Here is a 15,935-nt window from a genome sequence, read left to right as displayed (position 1 = left end):
TGTTTCCCACACTGCTCTGGGTCCCGTGTTCATTAGCTGAGGAACCTCCTGGGCCTCATCTCCAAGGAGTACTGCCTGGGGCCCTGGGTGTGTGTCCTGCAGCATGGCACAGGGTGTGCACGTGCACATGTGTGTGTGTGCTCACATGAGCCCCGGCTGCCCCCCACCTCCTTGCCTGTCTCTAGGTGCCTCATGTGGAGGGGAGAGGCTGGGCTTCGCTGCCTGCAGCGCTGGCTCCGAGCCATCGGCCAAGCCTCTCCGTTTTCCTTCCCCATCACTCTGTAGACCCTCCTCACTCTTTCTGTTCCTGTTCTGTTGCCGTTTCAACTCCTCTTCTTGGACCCTTTCTGTGCTTCCTGAAAGGTACCTGGTCTCACCTCTCCCTGTGTGTCCCCGCCCCAACACTGTTCACTGCTCCCCAGCAGGACAGGGCACAACGTTCTCTTGTAGTTCAGGCCCAGGGACTGTGTCCACCACTCCTGCCCTCCAAAGCCCCAGCACTCTTCTGCCCCCCAGATGGTGACTTCTGCCCCCTGGAGCACCTGTTAACACTGCCTCCAAGGGCGGCAGAGAGGACAGGCCTGAGTGTGCTCCTGTGTATGGACCACCTCCGGGGTCTGGTCGCTCCTGCTCTGCTGCCCCCAGCTCTCCATCTCTCAGCCTCCCATCTGTTCACCTTCCCACCGGGAGAGACTCTGCTGCAGTCTTAGGTCCAATGCAGCTGACCTGCCCAGCCTCACCCTTCTCTGTGTGGGGCACTAGGGGGCTTGTGAGCAGCAGAGGGAGGGCTCCCCAACCCTCGGTGCCTGCCGGGTCTGGGCTCTCTGGACAGGGGCATTTTGCAGTTGGCAGTGAGGATGCCAACAAGGCCTGTTGGGACAGGGCACCATCTTGCTGGAGCTGAGCTTCCTCTCCTTCCCCTCTGTGGGGAATTCTGTGGGCCATGGACCAGCTGCTTTCAAAGGACATGACTGTCAGGAGGGAGGGTGGCCAACCCCAGGCAGCCCTGACTGTGCGCTCCCCTCTAGGCTGAAACTGCTGCCAACCGGATCTGCAAGGTGCTGGCGGTCAACCAGGAGAATGAGCACCTGATGGAGGACTATGAGAAGCTGGCCAGCGATGTGAGTGTCCCCCCAGTGAAAATGAGGGCCACTTTGTTACCTTCAGCCAGAGGTTACTGTGACTCCTGCAGTGGGAAAGCAGGTCTGGCAGTGAGGTGACCCAGAAAAGGCCTCGCAGTGACAGACCATTGGGTGTGAGTCAGCCAGTGTGTGATCTCTCCATTTGGTTCCACAAGGTGAAGGTTCAGATCAGTAGCTACCTTGCCACACAGCCCCTGGGCCCCCGAGCTTGAGTTCCTACAGAGATGCTCAGGGACAGTGTTTCCTGGGCACCTCAGTGCTTTAGAATCACCTGGAGAACTTTCTGAAAGCCCCTGTTCCTGTGCCCTGGCCCTGGAGAGAGCGATTCAGAAGGATGGAGAGGGGCCTGGGAACTAGGAGGATAGTAGGCCCTGTGCAGGCACTTCATGAGCAGCCCAGCAAGACGGGAACTCAGATTATCTCCTTTCCAAGTGAGAAAACTGAGGCCCAGGGAGGGTCAGGCCTGCTGTTACGGGGCTGGTGAGACAGAGAGCTGGGCTTCAGACCTACACAGTCCTGCTCCAGAGCTCAAACCCAATGCTTCAGTTGGCAATAAGGGTGGTTAGCACATTTCTTCTGGAGGCTCTTCATTTTTGAAATCTCCGTATTTAAAAAATAAAATTAGGCCAGGCGCGGTGGCTCATGCATGTAATCCAGTACTTTGGAAAGCCAAAGATGGCAGATCACTTGAGGTCAGAAGTTTGAGACCAGCCTGGCCAACATGGTGAAACCCCATCTCTACCAAAAATACAAAACTTAGCCAGGCGTGGTGACATATGCCTGTAGTCCCAGATACTTGAGAGGCTGAGGCAGGAGAATCACTTGAACCTGGGAGGCAGAGGTTTCAGTGAGCTGAGATTGTGCCACTGCACTCCAGCCTGGATGACAGAGCAGGACTCTGTCTCAATAAAATAAACTACATCTCAGTAAAATAAAAGTGATGTAAGTTCCCAAAGAGCAGTGGTTTGCCTGCTCTTCTAGAACCAGTGGTTCCCAGATTTTGTAATCTCATGGACCAGGAAAATTTGAAAAACTATTTGATGTTTAACCTAAGGTGGCCAGGTTTTCATTTTGCCAAGTTATCGATGTTTTAAAAAGAAACACCGGCTGGGCACGGTGGCTCACGCCTGTAATCCAGGCACTTTGGAGGCCAAGGCGGGCGGATCACCTGAGGTCAGGAGTTCAAGACCAGCCTGACCCACATGCTGAAACCCCGTCTTTAAAAAAATAAATAAAATAAAATAAAATAAAAAGAAACACCACCATCTGTTACCACCAGCACTTCTAACACCAAGATAAGGTAAAAAGGTTATTCTTGGAACCCCAGCCGTTGCCAAGAAAGGGCACCTGGCAACACGCCTCACGATGTATGCACACAGGGATATTTCTGTCCTTGGATTTCTCACTTTACCAGAAGTTGGCATTTGGGAGCCACTTCTCTGAGTTTCTCTGTGCTGGCACATAGCTGATTTTATTATTCTAGAATTGTTTTATTATTTTATTTTTTTGAGATGGAGTTTCACTCTTGTTGCCCAGGCTGGAGTGCAGTGGTGTGATCTTTGCGCACTGAAGCCTCTGCCTCCCGGTTCAAGTAGTTTTCCTGCCTTAGCCTCCTGGGTAGCAGGGATTACAAGCACACACCATCAGACCTGGCTAATTTTTGTAACTTTTTAGTTGAGAGGGGATTTCACCATGTTGGTCAGGCTGATCTGGAACTCCTGACCTCAGGTGATCTGCTCGCCTCAGCCTCCCGAATTGCTGGGATTACAGGTGTGAGCCACCACATCCAGCCTAGAATTGTTTTAGAATGTCCAATTGTTTGTTACCCTTCCTTACTCCATCGAAGATCTAAGTAGCTCCTAAAAGTATGTGTTCATTTCTTTTTCAATTTTATTTTCTAATTTATGTCCCAGCCCCAGTGCACACACTGGCCTAGCCAGACTGAGCCCAGCACGCCTGTCAGCCTTGCCCTCGAGGCACTTAGACAGCTCGGAGCTCAGTGAAGACAGCGGCAACAGGGCATGGAACAGCACAGAAGGGGACCTCTTTTGAGGGGGCATGGGAGTGGAGGTCTCCCCTCTAGACCTGAGGAAAAAGACTAAGAGCAAAGGCATAGGCCAGGCATGGTGGCTAACCCCTGTCATCCCACCACTTTGGGAGGCTAAAGTGGGATTGCTTGAGGCTAGGAGTTCAAGACCAGCCTGGGTAGTATACAGAGACCCCCCCCTTCTCTATAAAAACTTAAAAGTGAAAGTCAGCCAGACTTGGAGGCAGGCATCTGTATCCCAAATACTTGGGAGGCTGAAGTGGAAGGATGGCTTGAGCCCGGGGGCTTGAAGCTGCTGCTGCACTGTAGCCTGGATGACAAAGCGAGGACCTGAGGCATGAACAGGGAGAAACAAGGGAAGAGTACAGTGGTGTAGGGACGGGGAGGGACTCACGTTCCCAGAATTCCGGGTGGGGCATTCCAGCAGGAATCGTGGAGAAGTTGGGCTGGGGAGCAGGGGCAGCCCCTAAGGTGAGGTCCTCAAAGATCCAGATCCCATGTGCCCATAAGCTGGGGGGCAGCCTGTCAGCACTCTGAGGGCCCCCCACAAAGGCCACCCTGGCTTCTGCGGGCCCACAGCTCCTGGAGTGGATCCGACGCACCATCCCCTGGCTGGAGGACCGCGTGCCCCAAAAGACCATCCAGGAGATGCAGCAGAAGCTGGAGGACTTCCGAGACTACCGGCGTGTGCACAAGCCACCCAAGGTGCAGGAGAAGTGCCAGCTGGAGATCAACTTCAACACGCTGCAGACCAAGCTGCGCCTCAGCAACCGGCCGGCCTTCATGCCCTCCGAGGGCAAGATGGTCTCGGTAAGTGCCAGGATTAACGGGGGTGGGGTGGGTGCTCTGCTGAACCCGCGAGTAGCTGTGAGGGGCAGAGGCAGCTCTAGAACTGCCTGTGGGCTTGCCACTTGGCCAGTGCATTCTTTCCTGTTGTTGATGTCCTGTGGGACTTGGCATGGCCTTTAGGATGCAGGGGTGGGGAGAGGCACGCCTCATTCAGCACTGTGCTCCCCTTTGGCCCTCACTCACTGTGTTTTACACTGAAGGTTTTATACCCAAATCCATACCATGAGTTGTGTGGGTGTGGAGTTGTATGAATTTGGAGCCCCAGTCTGCCATGACTATAGGACCACCGTGTGCTGGAGGTTCTTCATCAGCAGAGGGGCAGTGTGCTCTGGGTGGTTGCCGCTGCCCCATCTGTGGCATTCATCCATTCATTCATGTACTCACCTGTTTACCCATTGAGTTTGTTAATCCAGAATTGATTGTACCTGTCTAGTGCTGGGCCTTGTGTAGGCATCCAGATATAATAGCAAAGCATGGCACAGCCATGATCCCAGCCAAGTTCTGCTAACTTACCATCAGCATCCCTTGGAGACATCCCCCTGGGTGCCCCTGTTCCCCTGGGATAGCCCTGCCTGCCCCTGCCCCGCCCCAGGACATCAACAACGGCTGGCAGCACTTGGAGCAGGCTGAGAAGGGCTACGAGGAGTGGCTGCTGAATGAGATCCGCAGGCTGGAGCGGCTCGACCACCTGGCAGAGAAGTTCCGGCAGAAGGCCTCCATCCACGAGGCCTGGACTGATGGTACGGCCCAGCCTCGCTCCCTCGCTCCCTTCCGGTCTCAGGCACGCGTGAGTGTGCACGTACAGCCTCGACCGCACTGCGTCTGTTTCTTGGGCACCCTTTCTTGCTGCTTGGGAGCGTAAGTGTCAGAAATGCTGCTTTAGAGCTAGGTGCAGTGGCTCACACCTATAATCCCAGCACTTTGGCAGGCCAAGGCAGGAGGATCACTTGAGCCCAGGAGTTTGAGACCAGCTTGGGCAACATAGCAAGACCCTGTCTATACAAAAAATTTAAAAATAATTTTAAAAATTAGGCATGGGGTACACACCTGTGATCCCAGCTATTCAGGAAGCTGAGGTGATAGGATCAATTGAGCCAGGGAGGTCGAGGCTACAGTGTGCTGTGATTGTCCCGTTGCACTCCAGCCTGGGTGACAGAGCAAGACCCTGTCTCAAAAAAAAAGCAAAGAAATGCTGCTTTGGGGTTCCTCCAGCCCCAGGGACCATTCTGGGGCCAGGTCCTCTTTGTTACCCAATCTGCCCTGACCTCAGAGATTACTTACAGGGACTTACAGGTGGGCCCCTGTCAGTCATCCAGGAACACAGCCAAGCCCCCTCCAGCACTTCAGGGAAGTGACCTTATACCTGTCCCCTCTGCCTGTCTTCCCCATCCAGGGCGAGCATGTGGGGCAGGCCTCTCCCATCCCTGGCACCCTGTGTTCAGAGTCAGCTCCCCTCTCCCACCTGGAGCCACAGACAGCCACCGCCCTCAGCCCACCCTTCCCCATGGCCCACCTGCGAGCTCCTGCCACCTCCCATCCCTTCCCAGGGCCTCCTTCCAGGGCCTGGCTCCCCCTGCAGGAGGCTTCTCTCCTAAACCTCTGAACGCTTTCTGTTTTCGGCAGCCCTGCAGCTGCCTGGCCCTTGGCTCCAGATGTGGGATTCCATCACGTCCCTGGCCCTCCTTCGAGTCACGCCAAGGTTGAGATTCCAGATCCCAGGGGTCTGGAAGCATTCAGAAAGCTGCCAGTGCCTGGGAGAGCCACAGGGGCCACCCATCGGACTCCTCTCCCATTCTGGCCACCTCCTTCCCAGTGCTTTCTCCCTCGCCCTCCTGCCACCACTCTGTCCAGATGAGCCCTTCCTCGAGTTCTTCAGCGCAGTTTCTCACCCCTCCCTACCCCAGCCTGCATGAGAGTACAGCTTTGTACAGCCAACAGCCCTGCCCACAGCCCAGCTTGAGCCCTCCTTACATGAGCCCAGCCTGTTGTGCCCGCGGCAGCTGCCAGCCCGAGTAGCCCAGACCTTTTGCTGCTAGGAAAGAGGGCAGATGAAAGCATGGACAGTGAGGGAGGAAGGGCCTGGCCAGGCCAGGTGCTACGCTTCCCTCTTGCCTTGCAGAAAGGCACCTGTGTGAGGAGAGCATGTTGGCACTGGTGCCGCCTTGTGTGGGAGGGTGGCCTCTATCCATTCACAGATTCACTCGTTCATTCAACAGACAGCTCAAAGTGGCTCCTGCCATCCTTATCCATGGAGGCCTGAGCGTCGCCTTGTGGCTATCTCTTCTGAGGGTCTTTCTGCCCACCTGTCAGCTCTTCAGTCCCTCTCCAGGGCTCTGTGAGACCCTGCAGATGGTTTCCTGATGCCAAGGGGCTGGGTGTGGTTTCCCCACTGAGCACTCCTCCCGTGGGAAGGGCTCTGGGGCAGCCTTCACCTGAGGCATTTAGAAGTTGGCTCAGTCTTTGGCCAGGGCCCAACTGGTTCAGTGGCCTCCACACATCTCTGCCCCACCCCTGCCTGGCTGGGCATCCACCTAGCTCTGCCCATGGCATCTGCCAGAGCCCCCAGGCAGGCCGGCCCACTCAATCCCAAGACCCAGAGCCTCTGTCCTCTCAAGCAGCGGTTATGCGAAACAGGACAGACAGGCCCTCCACACCCAGGGTCGGGACTCAGTGGCCTCCTCTGCCCTGGGGTGGGTGGGCCACTGTCACTCCATGCCCCTACCATCCCCTACAGCCTGCAGGCGGAGGGTCACCACGGATGCTTCTGAGGGACTTGATTTCCTGACAATATGACCAGCCCCCAATGACCCCTTGTCCCTGCTCTGGCTGCCCCTTGCCCTGGATCCCCGGCAGCCATTGCCATAGTCCACTGCCCACATCATCTCAGCATACCCTTGCTGGGACTCTGCTGAGGCAGAGGGAGCCATCACCTGCTGTTTCTGGTTCCCACCCCTGGGAGGAAGCAGTTGGAGAAGGGAATTGCAAGGCTGCCTTGTGGCTCAGCCTTCTGTCCCGGGGATGGGCAGCAGGGCCAGTGAGCCAAAGTCTCCTAGGCTGCCCACTTCTTGCCCATCAATGCCAGGCCCAATCCTTGGGGGTGGCTGGTAGGTGCCTGCCAGATGAGACCAGTAGAGGCTGGGGTAAGGCTGCTACTGGCTCCATGCCTGCTGTGCTTGAACACCACCTCACTGAAACTTTAGAATAGTCCCACGCGACACGGGTGCTGAGGCTGGCCCCATTTTACAGGTGAATGCACAGACCCAGAGAGCCCCTGGTGGCTGCACCAGGCGGGCTGCTGTCAAGTGCGCTGGGATAGAGCTGAGGGGATCTCCACTACCACCCCGGCGAAGCCCAAGGGGGTGTACCTGAGGCAGGGCCTATGTAGGAGCTGGGGTGCCAGCCACCTTCCCAGGCCAGAATTTTCCCTGCAGTTCTCTAAAGACCTTCACTTGCTTGCAGGGCTTCCTTGAGCTTTGGTTCTGGCGTGTGTAATTAGCCAGGCTCCAGGACTAATAACAGTGTGCCTCCTTTCCTTCAAAGGGCCTGACGGTGGGCCCACCCCACCGCACACAGGACAGTGTAGAACAGTGGGGCACTTAGACGTGGGAGAGGACCACCACCTGTGCAGGTGCAGGGTCCGGCTCCTAGAAGAACCTGGCCAATGCTTCCCCTTCCTCAAGCCTGCTGGGACATGGGCTTTGACCCCAGGCACTTCTCCAGATCAAAGCCCTCCAGAAACAGGTGCTAGCTTTTCAAGCCATGCTACCAGGGCCCTATTTATATGGTTTTCTACCAACAAAAGATGCTAAGTTTGGACACATGGGTTGAGATGGAATATTTCTTTCAGGCTTACCAACCCTGAAGTGTCCATCCAGGTCCATCCAGATTACAGTTGGGCTTAGAGATCCCTGGTGGGTAGGGAAGGTTCTAGAAGTTTCCATGCTACTGTCCTTGGCGTGGAAGGATGTAGGGTCCACAGTCTCTTTCTCTCCCTCTGCTTAGACAGCCCCTCCAGACTTCTGCCTCACAGCTGCTATGCTGTTGTCTAAGCACCTCTGTGCCCCCACCCCAGGGAAGGAAGCCATGCTGAAACACCGGGACTACGAGACGGCCACGCTGTCGGACATCAAAGCCCTCATCCGCAAGCACGAGGCCTTCGAGAGTGACCTGGCTGCACACCAGGACCGCGTGGAGCAGATAGCGGCCATCGCTCAGGAGCTCAAGTACGTGCGGGCCCAGGGCGCTCCTATCACCTGCCTCCCACCACAGCCTGCCCAGAGTGGTGGCGGCAGCACACCAAGGCCCAGCCTGCCTCAAGGCCTGGAATAGTGTCCCTAGTGCCCCACCTCACCTCCTTCCAGCCGCCAGGGAAAAGCTTTATGGGATGAGGCCTTTTCCCCATCCTGTCTCAGCCCCAGATGGAACACCTGAAGGATCTGGATTCTCTAGCCGGAGGGAGGTGTCTGGCCCCTTGTTATGATTCTTCAGGCTTTGGGAGTCCCTGGGGGCACCACCTCTCCTGCTGGCCACCCCAAGTAGGCCCTGGCCCCCAATGTGATGGGCCCCGACCTCCGTTGCTCGAAGCCGCTGCTCCCTGAGGGAACCAGGCTGCACAGTGAGCCTATTGTTCTGCTCAGGCCCTTCCCTTTCTTGCTCAGAATACACTTATTGTAAGAGCTTCCAGGCAGCCGCGTTCCTTCCCCTCCCCACCCCAGTCAGATAAACTTGTGTACACAATTAGTACACTGAGCCTCAAGCTGGTGAATAGGGCCTTATTCCACCAGTGCAGCGGCCAGCAGCAGGGCGGGCCCAGGCAGCGGGAGGCCCAAGCCATTACTTCATGGAAAATTCACAGGCCCTCGAGGGGCAGCGGGGCTCCCAAAATAGCTGTCTGCTCAAAAATAGGATCCTTGGCTGTAACTGCTCTTTCCACCAACACCCCCACCCCACCACAGTCACCCCCAAAGGTCTGCTTATTCCTATGAGTCCAAGGCCCAGGCCTGATGCCCAGTGGAGCCCCATGCTGGGCAGAGCTGGATTCCTCCCCGACTCACTACCCCTCACTGCTAAGGTGTTTTTTTCTTTTTTATAAAGATGAGGTTTCACCATGATGGCCAGGCTGGTCTTGAACTCCTGACCTCAGGTGATCCACCCACTTCGGCCTCCCAAAGTTCTAGGATTACAGGCGTGAGCCATCGCGCCCAGGTGCCAGGTGCTTTGAGGCTTCCCCATGGCCTCAGCCAGAGGCACTGGGGCTGCCACAGCACTGGGAACCACAGCTGCTTATTCGGCATAGTTGGGGCACCCCAGGGGTCCTGCCACCACCACGTCCAGGCCAAGGAGATCAAGGCCACACACGCATCCCCCTTGGCAGTGTGGGGATGGGACACAGGAATCTTCCCTAGTGACGGGGGAGCCCCTGGAAACTGGGAGGAAACAGACTTGGAATAAACCCTTCTCAGGCTCTGGGCAATGCCCTGTGAAACCCATTACCCTGCTTGGGAACGTGGGTCCCGAAGCAGCTTTCTGGATGGTAGCCCTGGAGGAACAGAAGGGAGGGCTGTCTGGGTGCTGTCTGTTCCGCTGAGGGGGAATTACAGAGGCCTGTGGACTGTCTAGGATGAGCCGATGGGCAGCCCCGCTGAGCGCTGATTAATGGCGACAGCAAAAACTCACCTCGCTCTCCAGACTGTATGTGTATCAGCTCATTTAATCCCCCCAGCAGCGCGTTACTGAGGGAACCAAGGCACAGAGAGGCCAAGGGGTTTGCCAGGGTCACACAGCAAGGGAGTGGTTGAGACAGGAATGGAGCCCAGTCCCCCAGCCCTACTGTGGAGCACGGTCTCAGCCCCTGCCTGCCCTTCTGTGGCTGGCTCCCCTGGTTCCCATGTCCTGTTCCTCCCAAGGTCATTCCCTGCCCTCTACTCTTCAGGCCTCCAGGCCTGGTTGGAAGGGCCATACTCTTAGCTGATAGTGGCAGAATGAGTCAGGGGTGGGTGAGCTGGAGGCAGCCCCTGATAGCACCCCTGGGGATCCCAGGGGCCAGAACGGAGCAGTGATTGATTGATTAGTGATTGTTGTTGATGTCCTGGAATGTTGACTGTCCCAACACCCCACCCTGGGAGCCCTGGTGGTAGGTGGGTCCCAGCCGCCCGCCATCTGCCGGGTCTCATTGCTATCTGCCCGGCCCGCAGCGAGCTGGATTACTATGACTCCCACAATGTCAACACCCGGTGCCAGAAGATCTGCGATCAGTGGGATGCCCTTGGCTCTCTGACCCACAGTCGCAGGGAAGCCCTGGAGGTAAGGAGGGGGTGACATCACCCATGGAACCCTGTGCCCCTGATGTCCTGGGGCTGGTGGTGTGAACAGTGCCCACACCTGTGAGCTCCCCCAGCTCCCACAGAGAGGACATTCTCTGACTCCTCAGTGCCCTCCGGGCCCCTCCCCGCCGATCCTGCTCACATATTCACCTGCCTGCCTTCTGTCCCTGCCTCCTTCCCCCACACGCCAGAAAACAGAGAAGCAGCTGGAGGCCATCGACCAGCTGCACCTGGAGTATGCCAAGCGCGCAGCCCCCTTCAACAACTGGATGGAGAGCGCCATGGAGGACCTCCAGGACATGTTCATCGTCCACACCATCGAGGAGATTGAGGTCCGTGCCCCCTGGCCCCTCACCTTTCCAAGGGCCTCTGTGGGACTGGGCCGCCCCCTCACTCCAGCTCCTTCCCCAGGGCCTGATCTCAGCCCACGACCAGTTCAAGTCCACGCTGCCGGACGCCGACAGGGAGCGCGAGGCCATCCTGGCCATCCACAAGGAGGCCCAGAGGATTGCTGAGAGCAACCACATCAAGCTGTCGGGCAGCAACCCCTATACCACCGTCACCCCGCAGATCATCAACTCCAAGTGGGAGAAGGTGGGCTGGGGCTGTCAGAAGGGGCTGGGACAGGCTGGTGGGGCTGGGGGCCACCTCCCTGACCACTCCCGCTCCACATCCCCTCCACCAGGTACAGCAGCTGGTGCCAAAGCGGGACCATGCCCTCCTGGAGGAGCAGAGCAAGCAGCAGTCTAACGAGCATCTGCGCCGCCAGTTCGCCAGCCAGGCCAACGTCGTGGGGCCCTGGATCCAGACCAAGATGGAGGTGAGGCACCGGTTCAGCCTGGCAGAGCTGAGAAGGCACCAAGGGAGCTCCCCTAGTGAGGGGTCCCTGGCCAGCCCAGGGCCTGCAGACAGACACCTGGCAGAGCAGGTCCCAACTCTCACCAGCTGGGGGCCCTGAGCACTCTGCAGGGTTAGGAGAGTCCACAGAGCTTGTGCCTGGAATCCCTCGCACCTGTCCTCCTTGAGCCTCGGTTTTTACCTCTGCAGTCAGGGCCTGCCACAGTCCCAGCCTCACAGAGAGGTCAAGGGTAAAATGAAGTTGGGCATGGGGAGCGCTTGGCAGAGAAAGCCTCCTCGTCAGTCGTGGCTGCTTTAACATGAGAGGGCAGGACCAGAGGGGACAGTCATGAGCGGCGGGCCTTCCCTTCCAGGAACCCACAGGCCAAGGCTCCTAGTTGGAGGGGCCCCGGGAGATGCAGGCCCGTAGTGGGAGTGGGAGTGGGCTCCCCTAGATGGTCAGGGTTGGCAGGCCCACCAGCCTCACCCCACCGCCTGCACCCACCCGGTAGGAGATCGGGCGCATCTCCATTGAGATGAACGGGACCCTGGAGGACCAGCTGAGCCACCTGAAGCAGTACGAGCGCAGCATCGTGGACTACAAGCCCAACCTGGACCTGCTAGAGCAGCAGCACCAGCTCATCCAGGAGGCCCTCATCTTCGACAACAAGCACACCAACTACACCATGGAGGTGCGTGGCCGCCCCACCCTCTGGCCTTTCCACCAGCATGGCTGGCTTCCTCACTGGAGGTGGTTTGGGCCAGTGAGAAGATAGCTGTCTGCTGTCATTTTTTCACTCTGTTTAACAATGATTGGGAAGGCCAGCACTTTAGGAGGCTGAGGTGGGAGGATGGCTTAAGCCCAGGAGTTCAAGACCAGCCTGGGAAACATAGCAAGAGCCTGTCTCCACAAAAAATGAAAATGTTAGCCAGGCATGGTGGTGCATGCCTATAGTCCCAGCTCCCCAGGAGGCTGAGGTAGGAAGACTGCTTGAGCCAGGGAGGTGGAGGTTGAGATGAGCCAAGGTTATGCACCACACTCCAGTCTAGGTGACAGAGCCAGGCCCTGTCTCTAAAAAAAAAAAAAAAAAAAAAAAAAAAAAAAAAAAAAAAAAAAAAAAAAAAAAAAAAAAAAAAAAAAAAAAAAAAAAAAAAGGATTGAAATGACTAGATCAAAATGAGAGCAGTGCTCATCACCAAGACAATGCCCCTCACAGGACAAGCTGGTCCAGAGGCTCACTGAGGGCACCATTTGCCCTGTGGCCTCCGCAGTATCAGCCTTCTTGGGGCCAGAGCCTTTGCAGCAGCTCCCACTGGCTAACGTGCCAGGGACGTTACAAGCTGGTCACTGTCATACGGCTAGCTTGAGAAGCCAAAAGATTGCATACTGTTGATCCACCCAGTACAGGTCCACAGATGCCTCCAACCAGAGTTGGCTTTTTTGTTTTTTTCCCCTGAGAGCCAGGGATGAGACTGGCCAGCGTATGTCCCATCTCCACAGCGATCCCGGCATAAGTCCTTGCCTCTTCGCTGCCCCCATAGCCAGGAAACAGATTTACTGTGGAGACATAAACCCCAAGGTTGGCAAAGGCAGCAGAGGTACCCCAGCCCGTGGCCCTAGTGAGGCATACAGGAGAGCAGGGGCTTTCTCCAGGGCTGGGCAGGCTCCTGAAGCCACCCCCCGAAGGTGAGGACACTCCACCATGCCCAGCCCACGGTCACACCCCTGTCCTCCCCCAGCACATCCGCGTGGGCTGGGAGCAGCTGCTCACCACCATCGCCCGCACCATCAACGAGGTAGAGAACCAGATCCTCACCCGCGACGCCAAGGGCATCAGCCAGGAGCAGATGCAGGAGTTCCGGGCGTCCTTCAACCACTTTGACAAGGTGAGTGGCCTGCCACCTCCTTGGCCTCTCCCCTCCCCACCACTGCTGTCCTATCCTGCCCCCTCGTTTCTGCGTCTGTTTGTCCATTCCCGTCACAGTTGCTGAGTTGTTGGCCGACATTCCCAGGGCCCTGCTACTGTCGGGGTGCGGCCATGCAGCACTGAGACCCTAACCTAGGCCACTTCACACACATAGGCAGGGGGCTGGGGGCCCCAAGTCATGCCCTCTGGGGCGTTATCCTCACCACCCCCGGGGCAGATGAAGTCTCAGCACACCCAGGCTTTGCGACCCTGTCTGTGAATCTGGACACAGACATCCCCCACGGTGCTTTTAGAATTCAGATTTGGTCCGGCAGCCCCATCAGAAGGCCCCTGAGCACCACACTTTGCTGCCCGCCCCAGCCCACCCTGCTGGGCTGACGCATCCCCCAGCTGGCTAGGCATGTGCAGCCTCAGCTCTGCACCTGGTGTGCCCCAGGATGGGGTGCAGTTTCCTCTGTCCTACTCCAAATTCCAAAGGCAAGGAGAGTCCCCCTACCCCCCACCAGTCCTGGGACTCACCCTCAAGTCTGTAGCTCCCAGCTGCCACCCCTGCTATGGGCAGAGAGGTGGGGGAGGCCTCTGCCTGCTTCTGAGCCTCTGAGGTGGGGAGCAGGATGAAAGGGGCCTGAGCTGCCCCCAGCCCCATGGGGCCCTGGCCATCTCTTTGTCCACATCACCTCTAACTCTGTGTTTCCCTCCCCTACGTGTCCCCTCCCCCTGCCCTCTGCATGTGGCCCTGATCCCTCATCCATGCCGCCCCTCCCATACACCTGCCTTCGGATGGCCCCGGCAGGACCATGGCGGGGCGCTGGGGCCCGAGGAGTTCAAGGCCTGCCTCATCAGCCTGGGCTACGACGTGGAGAACGACCGGCAGGTACTGCACCTTGGGCCCCAGCGGACCTTGGCATTAACTGCTCTCTCTCTCTCTCCTTCTCTCTTTCTCCCCTCGCCATCCCACCCCTGCAACCTGTGTGCCATCTCATGGCTCTCTTGCCTCCCTGCCCTCGTCTCCCTGGACACCTTCCCCCTTACCTGGTCTCTCGGGGCCGCTGTCTCCCTGCTCCCCGCCACTGTCCTGTCTGCCCGCTGTGCACATGGGGCGGCCCCTCTTGCCTACTCTGGGCCCGGCCTCCTCTGCTATGCCTGCGTCCTCGGAGCAGAAGCAGACAGGCAGCATGGACTCCGATGACTTCAGGGCTCTGCTTATCTCCACAGGATACAGCCTGGTATGCAGTTCTGTCTCCCCAGCCACCCGCTCCTCCTCCTGTCCTGCCTCTCCCCCTCACCACCTCCAGAGCTTCCTCGTCCTCGGGGACACTCCTCTGCCCGAGCAGTGCAGCTGGGCCTGCCTCCTCTGTTGCACCTGCCGGGGTGGGGTCCCTCCGATGACTTCCTGAGCCCCTCTTCTTCCCTAGAAGTCTCCAGAGAGGGAGGGCAGCTCTCCCATGCTCTCCCCCTTTTCTTTCTCTTTCTCTCTTTCTTCCCCACCCTCCAGAGCTAACTCATGAGCCTGTGCTGAGGGCAGTAGACCCCAGGTCTCTGCTGTCGGAGACCACGGGAGGGGAGGATGCAAAGGGGCCCTGCTCCCCTGCCTGGGGCACTGGGGGCCTGGGGCAGCCGGAGCAGCTAGGGAACAGGGCGGATGCGCACGTGGGGTGGGCCCTGCTCTCCTGGCTGTTTTTCTGGAGACCCCACCGGTGTGGGCCTGGCTGCCCCTGCCCCACTCAATGTTGGGTATCCCCCACCCCACTACCTCCTTGCAGGGTGACGCTGAGTTCAACCGCATCATGAGCCTGGTCGACCCCAACCACAGCGGCCTTGTGACCTTCCAAGCCTTCATCGACTTTATGTCTCGAGAGACCACCGACACGGACACGGCCGACCAGGTCATCGCCTCCTTCAAGGTCCTGGCAGGGGACAAGGTGAGACCCCATGAGGCACATGGGGGCTGGCAAGAGGGGTCCCTGCATGGGGAGGGGCTGAGGGAGCCAGTATGTGGGTGGGGATGGCTCAGAGTCCCATCCTGCCGATCCCAGAACTTCATCACAGCCGAGGAGCTGCGGAGAGAGCTGCCCCCCGACCAGGCCGAGTACTGCATTGCCCGCATGGCACCCTACCAGGGCCCTGATGCCGTGCCCGGTGCCCTCGACTACAAGTCCTTCTCCACCGCCCTGTATGGCGAGAGTGACCTGTGAGGCCCCCGAGACCCAGACCAAACACCCCCCCACGGCCTCCAGGAGGGGCCGCGGAAGCCCCACAGTCCTGTCCCTCCACTCTATCTATGCAAAGCACTCTGCAGTCCTCCAGCGTGGGTGGTTGGCCAGGGAGGGGCTGGGGCAGGCTCTCTCCTCTCTCTCTGGTTTGGCCAGGAGGTTCCCCAGACCAGGTGGGGCCTGGGAGACTTGGGGCTTGTGCTTTTTAAACCATCGTGGAGGGGCCACTGGATTCCCACAACAAAACCAGTCCCCTCCATGCCCTGGGAATGGCCCACCACACCCAGGTCTCTTTCTTTGCCCCTGAGGTCCCTTCAAGGCCTCCCCCATCCAGGCCAAAGCCCCATGTGCCTTGTCCAGGAACTGCCTGGGGCCAGCAGAGGGCGCCACCACCCGACAGCTGGGTCCCCACCCAGCCCCTCTCCACTCCTTGCTCCATACTCACTTGCCATTGCCAGGAGATGGGGGCCCCACCCAGCTCCCTGCTTTCACAGCAGAGGAGCTGGATTAGCAGACGGGGCCCCTCCGAATCCCACCAGCCCCAGCCTTGCTTTGTCTGGCCTCACATGTCTCCGATTTTCTAAGGACCGGAAAAA

The 15,935-nt window shown here is 58.1% G+C and overlaps 1 protein-coding gene across 5 annotated transcripts in view; it reads left to right on the top strand.

The window, feature by feature from the left end:
* ACTN4 (actinin alpha 4) overlaps positions 1-15,928 on the top strand; it is an 81,991-nt gene extending 66,063 nt beyond the window's left edge. For 2 of the 5 annotated variants that reach the window (XM_017506574.2, XM_017506573.2), the window contains exons 9-22: positions 1,029-1,121; positions 3,769-3,999; positions 4,631-4,778; positions 8,111-8,261; positions 10,233-10,341; positions 10,553-10,693; positions 10,773-10,955; positions 11,047-11,181; positions 11,711-11,890; positions 12,939-13,085; positions 13,920-14,000; positions 14,287-14,352; positions 14,890-15,048; positions 15,163-15,928. In XM_017506574.2, coding sequence (XP_017362063.1) covers positions 1,029-1,121; positions 3,769-3,999; positions 4,631-4,778; positions 8,111-8,261; positions 10,233-10,341; positions 10,553-10,693; positions 10,773-10,955; positions 11,047-11,181; positions 11,711-11,890; positions 12,939-13,085; positions 13,920-14,000; positions 14,287-14,352; positions 14,890-15,048; positions 15,163-15,321 — 1,983 coding nt within the window. In that variant the 3' untranslated portion in view covers positions 15,322-15,928. The remainder of the gene's footprint in view (positions 1-1,028; positions 1,122-3,768; positions 4,000-4,630; positions 4,779-8,110; positions 8,262-10,232; positions 10,342-10,552; positions 10,694-10,772; positions 10,956-11,046; positions 11,182-11,710; positions 11,891-12,938; positions 13,086-13,919; positions 14,001-14,286; positions 14,353-14,889; positions 15,049-15,162) is intronic. The other 3 variants (XM_017506577.2, XM_017506576.2, XM_017506575.1) reach the window with 2 other exon arrangements.
* Positions 15,929-15,935: the final 7 nt, after the last annotated feature.

Source organism: Cebus imitator, unplaced genomic scaffold (assembly GCF_001604975.1).
Source record: "Cebus imitator isolate Cc_AM_T3 unplaced genomic scaffold, Cebus_imitator-1.0 Scaffold356, whole genome shotgun sequence".
Classification (NCBI taxonomy): Eukaryota; Metazoa; Chordata; class Mammalia; order Primates; family Cebidae; genus Cebus; species Cebus imitator.
Note: the sequence above shows the minus strand (reverse complement) of the source record. Positions and strands in the feature narration are given on the sequence as shown.